Source organism: Coloeus monedula (assembly GCF_965178545.1).
Source record: "Coloeus monedula genome assembly, chromosome: 25".
Lineage (NCBI taxonomy): Eukaryota > Metazoa > Chordata > Aves > Passeriformes > Corvidae > Coloeus > Coloeus monedula.
The window spans coordinates 766,504-788,944 of record NC_138805.1 but is presented as its reverse complement, the minus strand read 5'-3'; the positions used below and the strand labels follow the sequence as shown (position 1 = coordinate 788,944).

Sequence of the window (22,441 nt, the reverse complement as noted above, 5' to 3'; positions counted from 1 at the left end):
CACAGGGATGAAATTCCTCTCCCTCCTTTGCCACTACAGGATTAGATCCTTCTGCCCTGGGATTCCTGTCCCACCTCATCCTACCCCACTGCCATGGGTCCCAAGGTCTTATCACCCCTTCCCTACGCTTCCTTCCTGCCTTTTGTCCGTGAAGCTTTCCTTGTCCAGGAAACGTCTCTGTAACCCTCCCATCCCATCCCACACAACCTTGGGAGGATCTCTCTAAGGACTGGTAAAAACCCACATGGACTGAGGCTCACACCGGTCCCCACCCCAAACTGGTTTAATGGGAGTTCTGTGATATCCCACAGACAGTAAATCATTTCCTTGGATGCTCACAAACAACAGGAGTGGAAACGCCGCTGTTTTGTAAATGATCAGGGCTTTAACAACAACACCAAACTCCCACTTTTTGTAACCTCCCAATGAACACTCCTCAAAATAAACACTCCAAACGTGTCCTCAAACCCAGACAGTGAAAAGAGAAAGGTTCTCGTTCCCATTAAACAGACAGGGAAGAAGGAAATTAAAATTCCTGGGGCACTCATGAACCTTCACCTAACATTCCTTTTTCAGGAATAACATAAAATCCAACAATGACAGCAATCCCTTTTTTCCTATGCCCTCATTTTATCCCTGGAACTAAAGCTTTCCCCGTGTTGTGATAATGATTTTATCAATAATTTATGATTATTTATTTGAGTACTCTGATCACATACATCACCAATATTAGGGTGAAGTGCTTTCTATTTTAAAGGTGTTTTTCCTGCTAGAGAGTGATTCAGCAGAGCTGAAATGTTTTTCCCAAAAATATTTATAGTGGGTTTGCTGATTTTCAGTGGAGTTCATCAAAGTGCCTTTAATGATTAAATTAATAAGTGGCAATGAAAGAGCAGATTCTCACTGAAATGGGGCTTTCTGAGCTCTCTGAATGAAACCTTTTTGCAATGGTAATTTATGACAGAAAATCTTTTTCATGCTAAAATTCTAAATTTGTCCTTCTTATCGATGGAAAACGAAAATAAATGTTAGCAGGGAGGATTTCCCTCTCAGACTAATAATGCAATTTCAGGAATATGGCTAATTTTAATTCAATTTAACTGCTTCACCTATGCAAAAGTACCTTTGTGGCAGATGCTGCTTAAAGACAGCACAGGGAAAAGGCAGAGTTTGCAGCCACAGAGGGTTCTTAGCTTGTCTCCAAACTCCCCAGCAGCACAGCAGATGCAAACCCGGATGGACACCTCTCCATGGCAGTTGTTTCACTATTTCTTCCCTGAATCCAGGGGAATTCGGGAGCCTGGTTTGTTCCTCCTCCGGGATTTACCCGTGGGATACGAAGTTTGTGCCCCCTGAAGCACAAAGTGCCAGTCCCTGCAGAGGGAGCAGGATGTGGAACGTGTTTGGGATCCTCCATTCCTGTGGGGTTCTGCCCTTGGTCACCGATGGATCTCCCCGTTTTTCCCTCCCAAACACCCAAATCTGGGTGTCGTGGTGGCCAATTTCACTGGGACAGAGTCGTCACCTCACCTGTGGCTGCTCTCCTTGGCCACGGGCCCAGGTTTTGAGGTGCCGACAAATTTTGGGAGAGGAGCAGGGGCAGAACGAGTTGTTGTCATTATTTCCCCATAGCACGTGGGAACGGGGGTGGCCAGTTCAAAACCCCACATTTTCCTGCCAGGAGAGAGAAACTGAAGCCCAGCAGCGTGTGTGTGGTTCCATATCAAGCACTGGAGCTCCATCTGCCTTCCCAGACCTTCCCCTTCTTCCTAATTAACATGTTGAGGAATTTTAAAATGTAATAAACATGATTTCTAAACAAGCCGAAAGGAAAGCTCGCTGCTCTCCGGTTTGATGTAAACATTTACAGCGCGGCTCCATCCTTAAACAGCTAATCTTATAGCGACCTATTAAAATAAAATGAATTGTGTTATAATTCATCCTAAAGCAACCGCGGGGTGAGTGGATCAGGTAACTCCTGCTTTTGCAGCCCTCATGACGTTTTTAATCAAATTCAGCTGTAATTGCTGGAGCATTCACATGCCTCTTTTAATACCCTGCCTCCATTTGGGACTCGTATGAGTCTGTTTTCTCTTAACGGAGCTAATAAATAGAAAACATGAAAAGAGCACATTTTGCGGGGCTCGGAGCTTTTGCAGCGTTCCGTTTGTCGCAGCAGCTGTCTCATGGGAACGCGGCACTTGTCAGCTCCCCCGCGCCCTGGGCTAAAACCCTTTGTGCGGCTGAAGCCGCTGGTTTTGTGTCGCACCCCGTTCCAGGGGACGGGGACACTGTCCTCTCCCTTGAGCGGGAGCTGCGGGAAGGATTTCATTGGCACCTTTAAAACACCGCCGCCGCTGAGGGATGCTGAAATGTTGCTTACGAACAAGTCACCCGCGGTTTGGGGAGGAAAGCTTGAAATGCGGGCTCTGCCTCCGAGATGCTCGTGTAAACAAAACCCCTGCAACTTTCCCTGCCCAGGAGAGCAGGGGGGCGGTGGGCTTGGGGGTTTTTTTTTCAGTCCCCGACGCTCCAGCTGTTTCCAATTTGCCAGCAATTTTCTTTTGGGCTAGTAAAGCTCCCAGGATGGCTGGAAGTGGCCACATGGGTTTCTCCCCTCGGCTGTGGGGTTTGGTTACAAGGGGCAGCAAACCCAGCTCGGGATTCGGGGCAGGCGTTTCCCCTGAACTTGGGAGTGCTTTACACCCCAAAATTTCTGTTAACGCCAACCTTTAAAGGTTGTTTCATTGCAGGTTGTGCGTGTGCTCGGGGGTCCCTGCCGGAGCCAGGCTGAGATTGCTGGAAAAGTGCAGGAAAATAAGAGGAAAATGAGGGGAAGGGGCAGAGATGCCTTCGCGGGTTCCCTGCCCCGCCAGGAAAACGGAACGAGGCGTCAGGGAACACAAGAGCAGAGCCCTCGGGGTTCCTCCCGTGCGCCGTGTTCGCGTAATTCACACGCGGAAACGTGAGAAAAGAATGAGCGAGGACTTTGAAACGTGAGCCCGTTCGGTCCCCGGCCGGCTGGGCTGGGCAGAGTTGTTCCAATCCCCGCAGAATAATGAGATTAAGCCTTGGAAAAAGCATTTTGAACCCCGTGCACGCGATTTTTAAAAAGCCTTTAATGATGACAACGCTGCTTTTGATTTTAAAGGGTTTTTTCCGTATTCCCTTCCTCTCCTATTTGTTCCCCGATCCCTTCTCTCCTGAGCTCCTCGCGAATCCCTCCGGTCGCTTTGCTTTTCCTTCCATCCCAAAGCAGCTTCTCCCTAAAATCCGCGTCCCCTCACCTTGAGGGAAAGGGTTTCTCTCGCCACAAACAACAACAATTATAACAACAACAAAGAATCCCAAGAATTTCTATATTAAAAAGAGGCGAGCTCCCTGATCGCTGGGTGCAGGTCTGAGTCTGTTTTCCTTGGAAATTGGGAGGAATGCTAAACGCCTCGTCTACCAGGGAGTAAATTGTGTGCGGAGCTCAAGGCACGGCTCCCAGGTTGCCCTTTCACCCCTTCACTTTATATGTTCCTCTTATTAAGGAGAAAAATGTTTCAATATGTTGGAATTTGGGGCAAAGCCGGGAAAGGGAGAAGGAGAATAGAGAATGGGAGAACATTTTCCAAATAGTTTTGGTAACCCTTCTGAGGGCTGCATTTTAAAATTGATGTTGTACTAAAATCCCTGGAACTTTTTGCCCAGGTTAGCGCAAAATATTGTCTGCGAAGGCTTCTGAGATGACAAAATGCACCAGGAACGTGACTCCGATGGGGAGAAAAACATCCCTGGATTGAAGATGTGTTCCCTCTCCCTCCTGAACGCGTTACTATTTGATAGCTCTTACGAAATAGCTAAAAAGAGCTGGAGATTCGGCTTGCAGGGAGAAATGCGGAATTCTTGATCCAAAGGAATCGTTTGGAGCCGATTCCATCCCGCTTTCCCAGCCACGAGCATCTGCAGCGTGCTCCGTCATGCTTTCGGTCCTGCTGCAGGGGGAAATGGGTTAACTCTTTTCTAGGTAAGAGTAAGGAAAAAACCCCTCAAAATAAGGAACGATGATTTAAAAACGGATATTTGAAACTTCCTGATTTTAAAAAGGGGGATTTAAAGTAGCACTTGAGCTCCACTCAGCGTCTCTTTTCGGCTTGACTCCTCAGCAATAGTTTTTTTAAAAAGTTTTGAATTTTTTTCCTGTTTTTTTTTTTTTCTCTTTTTCCTTTTTTTCGGTGTGTTGTTTAAAGTCGCTCACAGCGCCAGGAGGGCTCATGGGGCGAGGATGTCCCATGGCCACGAATAATCGGAGGGAACAGCTGGAATATTGATAAGGGGGGCAAACGGAAATCAAATGAAAAGTAGAGGGCAGAGAAGCGAGGGAAAGGAAAGCAAAGCACGTCCTGGAGCTGCGAGCAGCACAGAAGCCCCCTGAGGAAATGCCTGCTTGATGCAGCCTGTCTGGATGGGCTGGGAATTTTAACTTCAGCGCTGCTTTGGATCCAACAAGTTGAAATCTCTCTTCTCCCTGCAAAACTGCAGCGGCAAGGGCAGGGATCCACAGCTGGCGGGGAGCTTGGGTTTGGTCTCAGTCTGGATCTTTACAAACTGCTCTGCCACTGGCTGAGGGCAAAGGGTCTAAGAGGTGAGTCCTTTCAATCATAGCGATGAGAATAAGCGATTCTAAAAGGAGTTTAACAGGCCTTTTTCTATCGCGGCTGACGCTGGCAGGACGAGACGATTGATAAATAATCCAGTGCAGACTCTCGAGAACCGGCTCCAAAATATGCAGATGGATTTATTTACATGCACAGGCGTAATTACAACAGGGAGGTAAAGGAGGCGGGGGGGGGGGGGGACGCTAATCAGGGGTAAAGAGGGGAGCGGGGGAAACCAATATGGGAATCCTTGACCCCAGAAAATTTACTGGCGAGGCAAAATTACCTTGTCCCTCCACTCTGCCTGCCCCCACCCCCCGGCGCAAGTTCAGAAGCGAAAGAAACTGGAATGTGTTAGGAGGGAGGACGACAGGAAAAAAAAGAATTGTACTTATCAGAAACACATTGTCCGCCTTAGAGCCGCTTGCCCTCCCGTGCCAGCTGGACGCGCAATAAATACTTGAGAAATCAATAAAAGGGGGGTTACGTGCAGATACAGAACTTTTCTTTCCCAGTTGTCGGGCTGTGGCGTTCTTTTCTTGGTTTTTTTTTTTTTTGTTTGTTTGGGTTTTTTTGGTTTTGGGTTTTTTTTTTTCTTTCCCGTAACTCCGCCGATGTTTCGGGGGCGCGGGGGTGTCCCGGGGCTTTGCAGGGGCGCAGCTCCAGCTGCCGGGCAGCTTCATTAACAGAGCTCTGTAATTAACCCCGGGGCTGGCTCGGGTTAGACCCGGACAAGCGGCGCTAAAGGCGCAGTCAGGACCCCACAGCTTTTCCTCAAGAGCTTGGAAAAAACCCCAAAGCAACAAGCCCGGAGCGCGGGCCGCTCGTGCGCTGCTCTTGGCGCATCCTTCCCATCCTGTCGGATCATTTTCCTGCGGTAATTCCCGGGTCAATGTCCGACTCTCGCCTTCCATCCCGGGAAAACGGGACGGAGCAGCAGCGCTTAGGAGCGGCAGGCTGGGGATGCTTCTTAATGAGGCACTAATTACACTTAGCTAATTACAGTTAGCTGATTGTTTTCTGGCGCGTTCCAGGAGAACTGCAGACCCCGAGAGGAGCGGGGAGGACAAATAAAATCGGTTGTCGGATGTTTTGGTGGCTGCGGGTCTGTTTTCCCACTCATCGTCCCGTTTTTCACCATTGTGGTTCATCTCTGCGTCTCTGTAGTGACGATTTTGGGGGTTGGAGGCAAAAAAAAAAAACCAAAAAACCTGTTCATCAGGAGCTCATCGAGTCTCAGGAGCGCAGAAAGTCTGAGATAAAGTCTGAGCAGGACCCGAAATAGAAATGGGATTGGCAACCCCGAGAGTTCTTTTAATATTTGCAGCGATGCTTCCATTCGGGATATTTTTTAATTTACGGTTTAATTATTGCTGGTGAGGAAGGTTCTTTAAATCAGTCGGGGCCGGCGGGTTAATGGCTCGGGATGGTTTCAATGAGCCGGGAAAGGCAAGGGCCCCTCACTCAGCCCAGGGAAACCTCGGGGTACGAGTCAATGGGGTTAACTAGGCTCGACATGAAAACACGAGTATTTCAGCTGGCTTTTAATTGTTGGCTAAGAAATTCAGTTAATCAAATGTCAAACGTTTCCCTCCGCTCTGGTCAAAAGTGAAGAAGGCTCTTTTCCTGAGCAGGAGGGGGAATCCAAAGGAAAAACCAAAATAACCCAGAAATAAACCTCTGCTCTCTGAGTCTCTCACTTGATTTTAGTTGCTGTGTTGATGGGGTTCACTGTCTTTGAAAAGCTACGCTTAAATGCTTGATCATTCCCCTCTGAATTTTAGTACCAATCTTATCTTTAAACCAGGCTTTATTCCTTTACTTTTCTGTATGCATATATATGACCTGGAGTATTTGTATGATTTATTTCAGGTCAAATTTAGGACCTTTAAAAATATCTAATAAACCAGTAAGGATGTTTCAGACTGTACCAGACACTTCGTCTTACGTCAAGGTAAGACATGACAGCATCTTTAAACAGGTAATGTCAAAAATTCCAATCCTCCCAAATTCACGGTCGTTTGTATTGGTTGAAAATCTCATTCCCTTTCTTACTGAATTTAGCAGGAGAAAAATCCCTTGATCTTCGGTGGGAGAGGGGGCAGAGGCTGAAATATCAAATTTCTAATTTTGGAAATGTGCAGGGCTGAGTCAAAAGTTGTCTCACTGGGGACAAACAATGAGTTCAGGTGGGCTTGTCTTTTCTCCTGCATCGATGCTGCGTTTGCTGGGTTATCCTCTAGTCAGGGTGTCCTAAATCCCAGTGTGGTCCTGCTTTATTGCTCTGGAACCACCGCCACCATGGGGCTGTGCTGCTGGGTTAAATCCCAGACTTCTCTCATAGTGGTTCCTTGAATTTCCTCCCAATTTTCTGCTCTCCCAGCCCCTCTTAGTCCCAAACCAGAGCTAAATTTCATTTCTCTTCTCCGCCGTGCCAGCTCCTTAATTCCAGGTGCAGGATGATCTGTGGAGTTGTGCGGTTTCTGAAAGGTCCATTTCAGAATGGATTTAGAGGGGGGAAATGTTGAATGAGTCAAAGGCAAACATCTCTGTCAGCTGCTGAAGCAATGGATTGTCACACCAGGCAGTGCTGTGTAACACAGATTTCTTTCCGTGCTCCTGGTGGTTTTCCTTGAGTGTTTCCATGCAATTTAGTGGGGAAATTAACTTCAGTTGTTGGTTTTGAACTGATATTACCAGACCTTGCACTCCAAATACTTGCTTGCATACATATTTTTTTTTTCTTTTTTTTCATTAAAAAAATGGATCTTACAATTCTTTCAATGGCCCACTTCTGCCTCTTTCTGTTCTAAAGATTAAAACAAAAACCAAAGCAGGGTTGGCACAGCCTTGTCCCTTTGTACCTCACTTGAGCTCTCTATTATATTTGACATCATATAGGGGTTTTTCACAACAGTTCCCAAGAATGTAAATAAACCAAGCCTGGGACATCTGGGTTACACGTTTGAGGCAAACCCTGCATGCAGCAGCACTTAGGGAAAATCTAAACCACAACCTCTCCTGTCCCTGAAGAAACACAGGAGGGTGTTAACTAGAGCTGGGTGGGTAATTTGTAATGAATAATTTATTACAGGAATTCTCTCTCTCTTTTTTCCCCCTTTCCCTCTCTCAATGATCCGTGCCCCAGTTGGGATTTTCATGTGCATCCACATTATTGGGGATGATTCCTGCGGATAATCCCGAGGTTATGGCTCAGTTTGGGCGGCTTGTTGGGACAGTCAGCAGTGGAAGTGCCAGCTTGGGATGATCCCAGGTCAGCTGGCATTGGGTGAACTCGTGCAGCTGCTCCACGTTTCTACAGCAGATCCAACCAGGAATGGGCAGGATTCCCTGTTGGGTTGATATCCCCCAAGATCCCACTCCCATCTCGGTGTTTCAGGGCATGTTGATGAGTTAATTCTGCTCGTTAAGTTTGCACAGCTCTGGACCAGGTTCTGGAACACCAGAAATTTTGTGGAAAACAGCTGAAATTCAGGTCTGGGGAAGGCAAATCCCTCCGAGTCCAAGCGAAGGGAGATGTTCCCCAGTGCATGACTGGCTGTGGCGTTGGTTCCCTTTGGAGCTGGGGATGTGGGCAGTGCTCCGGGCTGCTCTGTTTGCAGGGAGGAGATGAAGGCCCTGGGACATCCTCCAGTGTGGCATCACTGCCCTGGGTGTGGAGGCAGATCCTGGGCTGCTCCAGTTAGGAGGAAAATTCCTTTTGAATTGAGTGGAACGGAGACCCAGGGCTGAATAACGGAACATTCCAGCAGAGCTGGGGGAGCCTGTCCCTATCCCTGTCAGCCTCCTCGTGAAGCTCAGCTCTGCAGGAAAAGGCTGGGACAGAGCTCTGTTCCCGGGAGTTTGTGCCATATCCACCAGGAAGAGCTCTCCAGGTGGGACTCACAGTGTGGAGGGAGGGATGAGCTGTGGGATGCTGGGCTCTGCCTCTAACCCAACCCTTCTTCCTCAGCTGATGTTGTTTTGGGCAAGGATTCTGTCTCTGCTGGTTTGTCTGCAGAGCTTCTTCCACCCCGATGGCACTGGGGAAAGGATTTGTTCCTGTCCGTAAAAAAAGCAATGGGATTTTGATGGAGTCTGATCCAAAATCCTCCGGAGACAAAGGAAATGTCTGCCACCAGCCCTCAGTGGTTTGAGTCGGGCAGCTCTGTCACAGTGGGACCAAATGGTACCAGGGCAGCTCACTCAGAGCTGTTCAAAAAAGTTGAAATGGGGTGAAATCCAGGGAAGTTTGACCCTTAAACACATGGGTGAGGTCAGTCTCTGCCCCTCGGAGTCTGGTGGCAGCTTCCAGTGACTCAAACGCGTCCAGAGGGAACAGAGAGGTGCTGACGGTGCCTCAGTTATTCCCAGGAGAGCTGGGATTGATGGATGTTCCAGGCAGTGGGAAATGTGGCTGTGGATGCACTCCCGGGTGGAGGGAGCTTGGTGCTCCTGAGCAGGGCCCCTCATTTCCCCGTCTCCCAGTGTGGCTGCAGCCAAACAGGGGCTGGTCCCACTGAGACCCCGCTGCCTTCCTTCCCCTCCTGCTTCCCCACACCGACCTGGGAGGGCTTCCCAAGCTCTGGGGAGCACAAGGTTTGAAAAGCAGAAGATTGAGAGAAGATTGAGTCCCAGTTCCTCTCTCTTTCTGTGTCTATTCTTACTACTTTTCACGTCACTCCTTCTCCACAAAACCTTATTTGCTGTCTTATGGGAGAAGTATTTTCTTCATTACTTTTGTGGGATGTGGTGGGATTCCACCAGAAAAAGAGAGATTGGGATTGATCTTTCCTACAAATCCTCCCCGACAGATGGACAGGGTGCATCAACTCCAGGTTTACTCTGTGCCTTGGACAGAAAATGCCTCGTCTCTGTGGCTTGGAGCCCAGCGGGTGTTCCACAGGAATTCCCAGGAGGAACAAACTCACCCAATATCCCGTGAGTACCTCCAGGCCACGGAGCTCTTGCCATGGCTTTCCAAATGCAGACTGAGGGGTGAGGTGAGGTGAGGGAGCTGCAGGAGGATTTCATTCGAAAACACTTTGTTTTAACAAGGACTTTTACGTGGAGTCACTCGGATTGGAGCTCAGCCTCTCGGTGCTGTGACCTCCATTTCTATCACAGCACGGAGGAGTATGGAAAGCACTGATACCAGATCCCACAGAACTCCTGACAGGGGAGCCCAATCCCACAGAACTCCTGACGCTGAATTCTCTCTCATATCCACTTCTTGTGGGGGCCTTAACTCAGTGGAAGGCTGGGAATCCGTAGAAATAAAAAAGAGTTTTGATCCTTCATGGCTGATTCTGCAGAACTGCTGAAGAATTTCTGTTCCTCAGACCATTAGGGACTGACTGACCTGTGAGTATTTCGTAGTTCACCGTGTGTCAGAGGGCGCCAATCTCATCTAAACACAGGGACTTGACTTTACGGAATGAAACGTGGAATATAATCGGGAAATGAAATGTTAAAAGAAGACAGAGCTGGAATCCTGACCGGAGGGATATGGGAAGAATTAGGGCCATAAGCATAGCACCGTGACCTCTGAATACTGATTTTTGAATTATTCCCATTGCCACGAGCTCCTCAGGGCTAGAGCAGCCCTCGCTCCCCTCCTGCCCCGCCAGTCGGTGGTTTCAGATCCGTGGAAAGGCGGCACGAGAGCAATTCTGGGGGTTCATGATTCACCCGCGCTTTTCTTCTGCCCTTGGGCAACGTCCGAACGCTTCGTGTGCCCCTTTAGCGCCTGTTCCTCGCACACTCGGTGCTTCTGCTTTCGCTTCCCGTGCCCTGCCCTCCCCGAGGCAGCCGGGGCCGGGGTGAGCCTCCCTCCCTTCCTGCTCCTGGAGCTACTTTTCCTGCTCCTGGAGCCCCTTTCCTGCTCCTGGAGCTCCTTTCCTGCTTCTGGAGCCCCTTTCCTGCTCCTGGAGATACTTTTCCTTCTCTTGGAGCTCCTTTCCCACTCCTGGAGCCCCTTTCCTGTTCCTGGAGATGCTTTTCCTTCTTCTGGAACTCCTTTCCTTCTCCTGGAGTTCTTTTCCTTCTGGAGCGGGGCTCCCCCTTTAAGCCCGGCTTTAACGCAGCCCTAAGGTTCGTGGTGCAGCACAAAGAAGGATATTCATGGAGGGAAAAGGGGCTGCGTGGCTGGGAACAATATTGGGCTTGTTCTTGCTCTCCCTCCGCCTGGAAAGTTTACAGAAGCCCTAAAGAGAGAGGGGGTAAATTCTTTTTTTAAGGACAAAACAGTGAGGTTTTCTTTGGGGCGGGCACTGCCAAACCCTGGCACGGACACGTCCCTTTCCCGCCGAACAGGAGCAGGGGACAGGTTGCCAGGAAAAAATACCCCGGGATTTCGTTGGTTTTGCGGCGGGATTGGTGCCTGATGGACCGAGCGAGGGGAAGGCGCTGCAGGGGGGTCAGCCCGCAGGTGCTCAGGGATGCGCGGGTGGAAACCTGCCCGTGTTCCCAAGAGCAGCTGGACGACCTGAGCCCGGCAGGAAAGGGAAAACCAAAACCTCCCTGGACTGTTTTTCCCCGGTCCGGGTGCTGATGTTCCTACTGAGTGCATCCTCCAGCGCTTCATCCTTTTCTGCTCATTCTTGTTTCCCTTTTTCCCATTCCTGGCATCCCGGAGGATTCCAGTCCCTCTCCCTGGGCTCGGGAGGACGGGACAGGCCCCTCCAGAGAAGGTGGGGACCGCAGCGGCTTCGGGGGCAGAAGCTGCTGTGAACTCCCACGCCACTCACCCTCCGCGATCACTAATTCCGTGTGCACCCAACCGTTTCTCTTTGTTTTCCCTTTTGACACCCATTTCTGGGATCACAAACGCTGCTGAACTGTCGGGCTTCAACAACTCGTTGATGAACGCCTTGTGACAATTCCGTGCGTAAGGATTTTCGGTCTCGTTTGCACCCTGTGCCCTAAAGAGGAAAACCCCTCTCCGCGTGCCCGTGTCCTGCCGTTTCCCCGTGCTCAGCCCCGCGCTGTTAGGGAAGGGCTGGCACTGCTCCTTCCCCGCTTTACCTTCAGGACACGGCCTGAATCGAAGTCGAGGTGGGAGAAAAGTTGTTTTTCTCCTGGAATTGTGACGTGTTGGAGCTTTCTAAAATAAACCAGACTCCCGGGCACAAGGGACGAGCTTTTGCAGTGACCTCCGTCTTCAGGCAGCAACAACCAACCCCCCTCCCCAGCTCCGCGACCTTTTAATGGCTCCATTCTTTCCCGATTTACAGAAAAACGCCCCCCTCCCAATATGCTGGATCCAGGGAATTTCGTATCCCAGCCCTCCCTACGCTCTCCGGCCCCGTGTTTAGGAGGAGAGGAGGTGTGGAGGGAAAGGGCAGCAAAAAGGGAAGAAAAGGGAGAGTGAATGCTAAGGGGAAAAAATGCTTTAAATCTTTCCTGTAAATCTCCAAACATATGAAGTCTGAGGAACAAATTCAAAGCAGGCACGGCCGCCTGAAGAGAAGTTCGAGAGAAATATTCTGTTCCATTCAAGCGCATCAAGGGTCTCGCTGAAGTCTTGTTTGGCTAAGGTCAGACGAGACTGGGTTCTCCAATAAAAATAAATCTCAAATTAATTATGGCCTCAAGCGAGGGGCCAGACGTTCGGAGCTAGTGCACTGCAGTCTGTTTTTTTGGCCTTCGGTATTTTTGTGTTTTGTGCCTCAGCTTTTCAATAATTGCGGGATGGGGGAGGGAGGGAGGGCGGGGGCTGTTTTATTGGGACATGGAACTCAAATAAAAGCGGCCAGGACACCGCTCGCCCCGCTCGCCCCTCATTGCCAAGCAGCTTCAAAGCTCCTGCATCTTCTCCACTCCACTTTTAAGACTTTAAGTTTTACTTAGTACCGATTAGCGGGGAATAACTTCCCGGCTTCAGGTTCCCAAATCCCCTGGGCTGTTCCTGTGGGGAGGAGGGACCCCATCCTTCAGTTCTGCGGCTGGAAGCCTCTCCTGATTCCCTTTTATTGCTGCAGCTGAAAAGCGGAGGTTTGCCCAATTAGTTCGGTCTAAAATTGGGATTCGCTTCTGGGGATCGAATCCCAGGGCTGCAGTTTGGGCTTTTTGCTCGTAAGAATGTGGGGTTAGAACACAAACAAAACACGTCGCGTTTTTCTTTCTGCGGCGAGGTCGGTGCCAGAGGAAAGGCAGAGCCGGGGATTTTAAACTTTCTCTGGAGCTGGGGGAGAGTTTCCCTCCAGTGAAGAATGAACTCTGTCCCCCTGCAAGTACAGAATGATGAGAATTACGTGTAGAGTGAATAAATGTATAGCAAGTTATGGAGAAAATCATATTATTAGATGGATAACACACACAATGTACCCAGCGCAGGCTCTGTGAGTACGCGTGTACTGGAAGCTCCTTTAAAGAAGGGGACACTGTGCCACAGTCAGCGGGAAACGAGGCACTTGCTAGCGACAAAGCCAGGGCGTGGATGTCTGGGGGCTTTTGAGCTGCCCTCCCCATCACCGCGTTAGTTCACAGCGACAGTTCCAGGCTGGGCTCAACGAGAGCTCAGCTGATGCTGTTGGGGTCAGAGAGGGTGACAGAAGCCAATCCCCTCTCCCATCCTCACAAAATCAGATTCGCACCCTGCAGTGGGGCTGGGGAAGGTTTTCACTGTGTTTGTTCCTAGGGAATAACTGGCGGGTTTAGTTAGGAAGCGATGCCCACTAAGACCGTGTGGGTGACAGACAGAAAACCCAAATCTTTGGGGTTCTGTGAGGGACTGGCACCGAACTGCACCGAGGGTTAATTCCTTTGGGTCCGGACACCAAACAGCTCCAGGCCACATCCCCCCAGTGGATCCTCTTTCCTTTCGTTCGGATCGCGCCGAGCGCGGCGTTTTCACCTTCTCCGTGTGGGGCTGCAGCCCCTGGACCCAGCCCTGGGGACGGGGAGAGGAGGTGGGGACGTGCCGAGCGCCTGAGATCGATATTGAACTAATTAAAAACGCCGCTCGACAATTCCGTTACATTCATTAACGGAGTGAAAGATATTAATAATAATAATAATAATAATAATAATAATAATAATAATAATAATAATAGAGGAGTAACAGATTTCTACCAGCCTGTCCCGATGTAAGCATTTGAAATCTTCCGTGGTTGCCAAGATCAAATGATTTTCCAGATGTCTGGTGGTGACCACATTAAACAGATCCTAATTCCTCTGCTGTACGTACATGTGCATCCAAAGGGCGAGCAACAGACCCAGAGTGGCGCGCATCGCTCAGCCCCGTGCCCGGCTTTCCCCCGCCTGTCTCGGCTCCCTTCTTCTTGGTTAAATGCCCTTCAATAACAGTTAATTCTCACTTCAATAACAGTTAAATTCTCAGTTCAATAGCAGTTCAAACCTCAGTTAAATACTCAGTTAAAGAACAGTTAAATACCCAGAGTCACGGCACAACCACCTAGGATGATTCAGAGCTTGGCGCACGGAGGTTAGGAATATTCCAGCCTTTTCCAAAAACTTTGGTATAACTTCCAGGGTGGCTTTGGGTTTGGTTTTGAGGGGGTTTTGGTTTGCTTGTTTGGTTTTTGTTTTTTTTTTTGGGGGGGGGGGGGGCGGTGTTTAAAAAAAAAAAAAACAACAGAAAAAAATAAAGCAAAGCTTCTATCGTTCGTTATTTGGGAGGAAAATAGCAGAGTGTTCCTCTTGTCTTAAGAGTGTGTAACAGCTTCGCTCATTCCCTTATCTCTTGGATTCTCCCAAATGTTATTTTAGACCAAACACAGGAGGTGAAGCGCGAAGCATCCCTGGCAGACCCGGTACCACGAGTGACCCGAGCAGGCTCCGTTCGATTCATCCCCAGACATGCAAAATAAGCCCCTGGGGGTCACGGTGCCCGTCTGGCCATAAAATGTAGAGTTGGGTTCCTAAAACACCTCCCGGTGGGATGGCGGGGGGTCTGTTTGGCACCTTCCCGTCTTTGGGAGCGCCGGGGATGGGCGGCGGGGGCCGGATTTGTTTGTCCCTCCAGTCCGGAGCTGGGCAAAGGGGTTTGGAGAGGCTCGGGGTGTTGGGCTCGGGGGCTTTTGAGGGTGTTGGGCTCCGCTCCCGTGAGCTGGGCGCGTTTCCAGGTGGTTTCTCGCCCGGATCCCCGGCTCTCCCCCACCGTCGGTCCCGCAGCCCCAGCTCAAAGCGCCGAGTGAGGTCCGTGGGGGACAGAGGCTCCTTCCAGGGGATTTTCCCTCCTTCCTTTCGCGGTTCGGATCCTCAGCCTGTCCTCTTCCTCACCCCCACCCGCGGTGTTTGTCGGGGCTGGTGGAGAGCGTTGTCTAGAGAGGAAACCATTTGGGTTTTGAAAGGATGCGTTTCACTCTTCCCTTTAACCTCTCGCTTTTCTGCTCGCTGCAGCCTCCTGCCATGTGGGAACGCCGAGGCGGGAGCCGGGACGGGAGCTTTGGCGGGGGGACAGGACAGAGGGCAGGGAAAAGCAAAGAGGAATGAGGAAAGCAAAGGGTTAACCGTGATTTCTTTTAATTGAACTCCAGTTTTGTGGCCCTAGGCGAGGGGGGACCTGACCCCGCTAGCAGCATCCAGATGTGCTGCTCTCGGGGGACCCCGGCGCAGACCCCGGGACTGTGGGGCAGACGGGGGAGGCCGGGGGTGCGGGGGCCGCGCTGTCCCTGCGCTCCCCCTTCACCTCCCGGCTGCGGGCGGCCTCAATCGCTGGCAAGCAGCGAGCCCAAAACCTCCAGGTCTGGTCACGTTCAGCCCCGTGTCTGCATCCGAACTGCAAAATTGTAGCTGAATTGATGAGGCTAATTTCAGAGGAGGGGGAGGGAGGGAGGGGCAAGGGGGATCTGCGGCTCTCTCCTGCCAGCTCCCGGCTTGGAGAAATAAAGTATTAATAAGGCATCTCTGCCGCGGCCGGCTAGAAACACCGGTGGCATTATTGCACTTCCCTTTTGGAAGGGGCAGGATCACTTTGGAGATCATTTTGCCCCCCCTCACCCCCCTCCCCGTGGCTGGACTAAAGACAGGGGGAAACAAAAAGCCTGGACACAACCGGCACTGGACAAGGTAATGCTCTCCAGCGATGTGCAGGGTGTCCTCCCGCCTTGACACTTTTCTTTCGTGGCTTCACCCTCCTCTTCCCCCCTCTGCTCTGCCCCCCGCTTTGTGGAAGTGGGGCAGTAGGGACGCCCCGGCTGTTGCATGATGTGCTCCGCCGCTGGCTATTTTGGCAAGGGCGGGGGGAGCGGGGGAGCTGCACAGGCGGGCATTGTCTCCCTTCCCCGGCTCCTTTGGAAGGGTTCGGCTTTTCCCGGAAAAAGGAAAACGCGCGTTTCTCCTCCGCTGCTCGCTCCCGTTTGAATGAGAGGCAGAATTGCACGCCAGGTCTGAGGCGAGGTTTACAGGCTGCTGGCTGAGGGGTTTTGTCTGCTGTGCCCGTCAGGAGCGGTAAATTCCGCTCTTCTGACGATTATTGTGAGGTTTTGACATTTTTGTCAAGTGGGGGGGTGTCCCCCCGCTCTGCGTGGGGTTTAACACCTCAGCGAGGAGCTCGCACTGTGAGAGGAGGCTGGGAAAGGACTCCCGGCACCTGAAAGGAAGGATGGAAAACCATCCATCCCAGGGTTTTCCCTTCCGAGCCCCGTATCCCACCCGGCGAGACGAGCGGGAGTGAAGGGAAGGGGCGAAAGTGGCCGAGAGCCTCGGCTTGCCCCAGCCCCATTCGCAGCCTCTGTTTAACCCTGGGCCGTCCGTCTGTCCTGCATTATGGGACTCACCGCTCGCTCCTGGCACCCTCGGCTCACGCTCCGTGCTGGGAGGCGTGAAGGAGAGGGCTCGAAATACGCTTTAAATGCGTTTTAATCGCCAGGTTTTTCTTTTCTCCCTCCGCCTGCCGTCACTGAGTCGCATTTACGGTTTTCTCCCCTTAATTTTTCCCGCTGACTGGAAAACGCATTAATAAAAAAATCTGTGGGAAGAGACGGAAACTCAGTGAGTCAGGCTAAAGCTGCTCCAGCCAAAAGGAAAAAAAATGGCAAAAACCCACGTTAAACTAAACTGGGGGATGACACAGGCGGGCTAACACGGGCTGGGGTGCGAGGCAAGCGCTGCGCTGGCCGAGCTGTCCCAGCGACAAACAAGAGCTGTGACAGAGGTGGCCATTGTTCTGCCCCTTCTTATCTAAATGGAGCAAATATCCTGTATGTAAAATATATATATTTTCATCAAGAAGGCAGGACCAGCGTAGAGACGAAGGTTTCCTCCTCGAGTGACTTCACTTCCCAAAATTAGCAGAAAAAAACGTTTCATCCGGTTAACTGTCTCTTTTTCGCTCTGCTGCAACAACCAAAGTCAAAAAAAGAGAGAGACCGAGAGAGAGGGAGGGAGGGAGGGAGAGAGGGGGAGAGGGGGTACGGAGAGAGCAACGAAACCGCTGGAAGGGCAGCGAGAAGAGCGAAAAGAGAGAGAAGGATAAAAAACTTCAGGAGGCGTCAGTCGCAGGCTAAACCGGGTCAATGTGTGGAATATTGCTGGTCCCGGCTGGAAGTTATTCCCGATGGACGGCACTATTAAGGTAAGGGGGCAGGAGGGGCTGGGGGTCCCCTCTGCCTGGGGGGGCTCTGGAAAGGGGCGCGGGGCTGGGGGCCGGCTCCGGCCGGGCTCTCTCCTCCTCCTCCTCCTCCTCCTCCTCCTACTCCTTCTTCTCCTCCTCCTCTCTCGCCGCCGCCGCCGCGTCTCGGGGCTCTCCCGTCGCCTCCCCGGTGCTCGGGGCTTCGCAGCCGGCTCGTACCCCTGGGCCAGAGGCCGCGGAGGGGGCAGCTCCCGTCCCCCGGTTCCGGAGGGCAGTGACAGCTCCTGTCCCCGGCGTGGCTCGGAGCTGCCCCAGATGTGCCCCTGGCCCCGGTCCCTCGCCCGGCCCTGGCTCTGGTGGTCGCCCGTGCGTTTCCTCCAGCAACTTTTTTGGGTTTTTTGGCGCGGAAAAAGCCCCGGGTTGGAGCAGAAACATCACCCCGGCTTGGGGAAAAAGGAAGCGGAGTGTGGCAAATAAACCACCAACATAACCAACCTCTGGTGGCCTTGAGCAACCAGGGACGCTGCTGGGGCTGGGAGTGCAGTTCCCCCTCCTGTCCCCCGGCCAACCGGCCGCTCTTTCGGTCCCTGGAAAGATAAACTAAGCCTTTCCAAGCTCCCTGAGGTGCTTCTCGGAGCCCAGGCAGCACAGGGCTGGCTCTGGGGGACCCTCGTGTGATACTGACGGGCTCTTCTTGAGGGAGTGCTGCGGAACAGAAGCCGCTCGAACAGAGGAGCCTTGAAGCGAGAGACGCTGTGGGTGTGTTTGGGTTGGAGGATTTCGAAAGATGCCTATCGCCTGGCTGGGTGGGGTGTCGAGCTCATCTTAAAAGTGTTTTTTCTTTCTTTTTTTTTCTTTTTTTTTTTTTTTCCTTTTTTTTTTTTTTTTATTTTGCTGACCTGGGTAGAACGGAGCTGCAAATGGGCAGGAACTGAAACTGTCTCCCCTAGATTGCAGCTTGTGACAAGTGCACGGTTTGGAAAGGTTTCAAGAGAAGGGGGAGGGAAGGAGGAGATGGGCAGGAAGAGAAAATGGAAAGAGGGAATGAAAGGGTGAATGTCAGAAAAGAAGGGAGAAAGCAGGAGCATTGAAAGCAAATATTTGGGAGGTATGGCTGGAATAAGACAGGTTTTCCCCTCCACCTCCTCAGATCTGTAGCAAAAAGTAACCTGGGCCTCATTCGGGATACATTTAATGCACCACAACCTTCTTTGATTTGTGGAGCCCTAAATATTGTGCAGTGAAAGTGCAGAAATCCCCCATCTGTGCCTTTGCTGCGGCGCACACATGGACCTGCTTTTCTGCACAGGCCAGGAGCCCCCTGCACCATCCCCTGAGCAGAGCTGCACCGTTCCCAGCTGCCCCCAAACTCCTGGAGCCCCTGGGGCTGCTCCTGTCCCCCGTTGCACTGAGCTGCTCCCCCCAGGCTGTGGTTTGAGGATGAGGAACTGCGACACTGCGAGCTCGGCTCAGTCACGTTGGAGGCTGCGGCCAAAGGAGGAACTCGGCCACATCCCAGGTCACTGCCCCGGGCCTGGGCCTGCCCTCGGACTGCTCTGCAGCAGCTCTGCTCCTGCCCTGCTGCCCTGCTGCTGCGGGAATCACGGAACTGGCGGGGCTGGGAGAAACTGGATCCAGGGGCAGGATCTGCTCCTGGGCTCCTTCCCTGCGCCGTTCCAGGACCAGCAGCACTCTGCAGGTCCCCATGTCCCCATGTCCCCTCTGACAATGCCTTGCACTGAGATCCCTCTTTCTGTGCCATGCACTGAGATCAGTGCTCCTGTCCTGCCCAAAGGATTAGCTGAGATTCCTTGCAAATTTTCCTGCAAAACTGTGGGTCCCAAGGAGTGCCAGCTCCTCACACTAAGAGAATTGCTGCAGGAAGAGTGAGACCCCCTTGCCTGGCTTCTCACAGGTGAAGGGCAGCATGAGAGGATGTGGCTTGAGGTGCTGCAATGTTTTTGGTGTGCTGAGCTCTATATTTAACCTGTGCTACAGGGTGGGTCTGGCTCTGAAGGCACAGTGAAGCAAACCCGGGCACATCCTGAGCAAAGCAATTTGACAGCAATCGTGGCCTCAGCTCTGCTCTCCCACGGACGCATTGATTTATCTCAGAGCTCTGCATTTGTGTTGGGGAAAGTATGGCAGAAAGATGCACATCAGTGACTGGAGAGCAAGAAAAGCACAGGGAAAGGTTCTTTCATCATCTGCAGCAAGAACACAGGGCGGGCCCAGATGAAATCTGAGTTCCGGTGTGGGGACAGGCACTTCCCACCCCAAACTCAGAAATATTCCTGACCTGGGAGAGGACAAGTGTTAGATTTGGGACAGGGCTGTGCACTCCAGATGATTTTCTTTTTTAGCAATTTAAATTTGACAAGTGATTGGTTTTTTAAGCCTATGCAAAACTATTCCACAGACTAATTGTTTTAATTGAGCTGGAGCCTTTCACTGCAGAGAGGCGGGTGCAGGGGTTGGGTCCAGCCTGCTTTGCAAACCTCTCCCTTTCTCTGAAATCTCCAGTACTTGGTTTGTATTTTGCTCTTCATCTTTTTATCAGAAAGGGTTTTGATGACTCTCTGGCTGCTGGTTTTACCTCCCTGGAGTAATTTAACTGCACACCTGCCCTGCTGCAGGGGAAGGGATAAATCCACTGGAGCCTTGAGCTGTCCCAAGGGCTCAGAGCCATGCTGGGGAAACAGGGCATGGCCAGGCAATAAATGTGGTTGGGATGGTCCTTGTGGATGTGGATCCCTTGTGGGCACTGTGTGCAAGTGTGAATTGTCCTCAAGCTGTCAGCCCAAACAGGGAATTCCATGGATATAAACATAAAACGCAGGATCAGCTCAGGACTTGAAGTCATCCTTCCCCACCACGCACTGACTGACATCCCATGTCACAGTGCTGAGCCAGGGCACCAGGCCTAGAACAAATTTTTATTTATTCACAAAGGGTTATTTATCTTACAGAGAATCAGATCACCTGCTGAGGAGGTTGGTGGCGATTTTTGCTGCATTCTCTGAGTAATCTGTTTAATACGTGGCAGGAGTGGAACTGGCTGGCTGGGAAAGTGCTCCCTGGAGCAATGCTCAAAGAGTTTTGTGGAGGAAGAAGTGCAGGAAATCTGAGTTATTTCCACATTCTGCTCGTATTCTGTGAACAGCCCTGGCAGATGGTGATGGGAGCCAGTGAAACTCCTGACTCTTGTGTTTGCACTAATTTTAAATAGTCACCAACATTTTTATTGTGCCTCTAGACATTCAAATCCCATCTTCTTTGGGTTAACACCCCACTTTGATTGACTTGCATTGTGTTTGGGGGACTTGGCTTTTATTGTCTCACAGTAAATCAGAAAAGGGCCCATCTCACCATCAGCGAGATGCTCATGCACGGCCTTCCTCACAATAACAAATGGTGTGGTTTCAGGCTGCTTTAATTGTTTCAGTTCCACTTTATGCGTGGAGAATAATTAAAGTAAATACACTTGCCAGAGCCTGCCTGTTCATGCAAAAGCACATTTTGTTTAGCTGTTTCCTTCATTCCATGAAAACCGATTTACCCTGATGCTGTGGCCATCGGAGAGCCCCTCAGTGAGGATTCTGCAGTACTCAAGCGGAGGACAGCCGTGTCCCTGAATGGAGGGAGGACTCCTGTGTTGGCGTTGCCATAGCGAAGGGTGGGGCTGGGTTTTGAAGCAATCGCTGCCGTTTTTGAGCGGGAGGCGTCCGCTCTCGCTCTCAAACTTGGCCGTCGGGATCTCACACTAAGAAAATGTTTCCTTTTTGAGCAATTTTAGTGTCTGTTTGGCTCTTTTTAACGGCCCCGGCTTTGGCCCCTGAGGGATGGCCTTTCCTGCTAAAGGGCATTGACTCCTGGGGCCGGGCTCCTCATCTCCACGCTGGAAAAATATTAAATAAATCACAAAGACTTGAGAGACGACTTTCCGTGGTGCTGTCCCTCAAAAGCAATTTGGAACAAACCCACCTGGAATTTCCAGGGCATGAGCAGTGATATTCCCTCCTCCCCTGACCCCCGTTCGAAGGTATTTATATTGCATAATAACTTTCTAACGTGGAACAGCAAAAACCATTTAGGAAGGTTTTCTGATGGGGATATTTTGATGTTGCTGCTTCATTTTCCCTTCGAGATCCACGTGCAAAGGGACATCTCCTGCCTTAGCACGAACTTCCAGCCTCGGTGTCCTGCTGGGTGCTGCCAGCTCAGAGCGCTCAGTGCTGACTCCCACTTGCCAGCAAGCACTGGGAAAGCCTTTTCCGAGCCTGCAGTGTATTTTCTCCTGCTCAGAACAGGATGATTGCTCTGAGGTAAACCTTTACCCGACAAAACAATGCAATTGCTTGGATTTGAAGCCCTTGGAGCTTTGCTCTAAGGCTTTAAGGAGGTGCTGAGAGCCTGGTGTATTTGCTTTACCTTCACAGGATGTGGTCACTTGAAGGAGTAGCAATGCATGTCCTGAGGATTTCATGCCTTTATTTTAGTTATTGATTTCAGTTCTGGGCTATTCCTTCCATGGGATGGGGGAGGGAACAGCTGCCGTCCCTGCTGGCAGCATCTCTGTGGGGAGTTCTGTGGGGTGCAGGATGCTGTTCCTTGCAGTGTCACCGTCAGGAGCAGCAGGGGGGAGGCTGCACCTCGGGCTGAGCTCTTAGATGACACAGAGAGGTGCGATGTGCTGGGGGAAGGGCATTTTGAGCAAGGTTTGCAGGAAGCAGAGTTTATTTCCTTCAGGGCTCTCCTTCCTGGACTCACAGGAGGTTTTTCCTCTTGAGTTCAGCTCCCATCTGCTCTGAGGGGTCAGGTCTAGAACAGGTCAATGTACATCCTCAGCACAGAGCATCTCCCAGTCTTTTGTTCCCCACAAGCCATCAGAGGCTGAGGTTCCTTTACAGCCCCTCATCAGCTGCCCTTGAAAAACAAAAACCTCTCCTTGTGCCTGAGTTCACCTGAGCCCTTACAGAGACCCTGTGTCCCACCTCAGCACAAACACACACCAGCAGGAGAGGCAAAGGAGCCAAGGGAGCCTTAACCTCAGGGTTTCAGATATTCGTGGGTTTGCCGAACCCCTAAAGCTGCAGAAGCCTGGTGTGCATGGATGTGCACCCAGAAAAAGCAGCTCTAACACATCAAGTTTAGTTCTACAGCTTGATTTGGAGCCAATTTCCACCAGAAATGGGAAATTCTCTTCACATCCCTCACCTGGCCTGGACAGCAGGTCTGCTCCCCTGCCCGTGCCTCTCCT

General features: G+C 51.3%; 1 protein-coding gene across 3 annotated transcripts in view; it reads left to right on the top strand.

The window, feature by feature from the left end:
* Positions 1–4,503: 4,503 nt before the first annotated feature.
* The window catches only part of FLI1 (Fli-1 proto-oncogene, ETS transcription factor), an 84,703-nt gene continuing 66,765 nt past the window's right edge, over positions 4,504–22,441 (top strand). Inside the window, exons 1-2 of one of the 3 annotated variants that reach the window (XM_082296912.1) lie at positions 4,504–4,630; positions 6,516–6,597. In XM_082296912.1, coding sequence (XP_082153038.1) covers positions 6,559–6,597 — 39 coding nt within the window. In that variant the 5' untranslated portion in view covers positions 4,504–4,630; positions 6,516–6,558. Of the gene's footprint in view, positions 4,631–6,515; positions 6,598–15,664; positions 15,678–17,031; positions 17,185–22,441 lie in introns of those variants that run through there. The other 2 variants (XM_082296914.1, XM_082296913.1) reach the window with 2 other exon arrangements.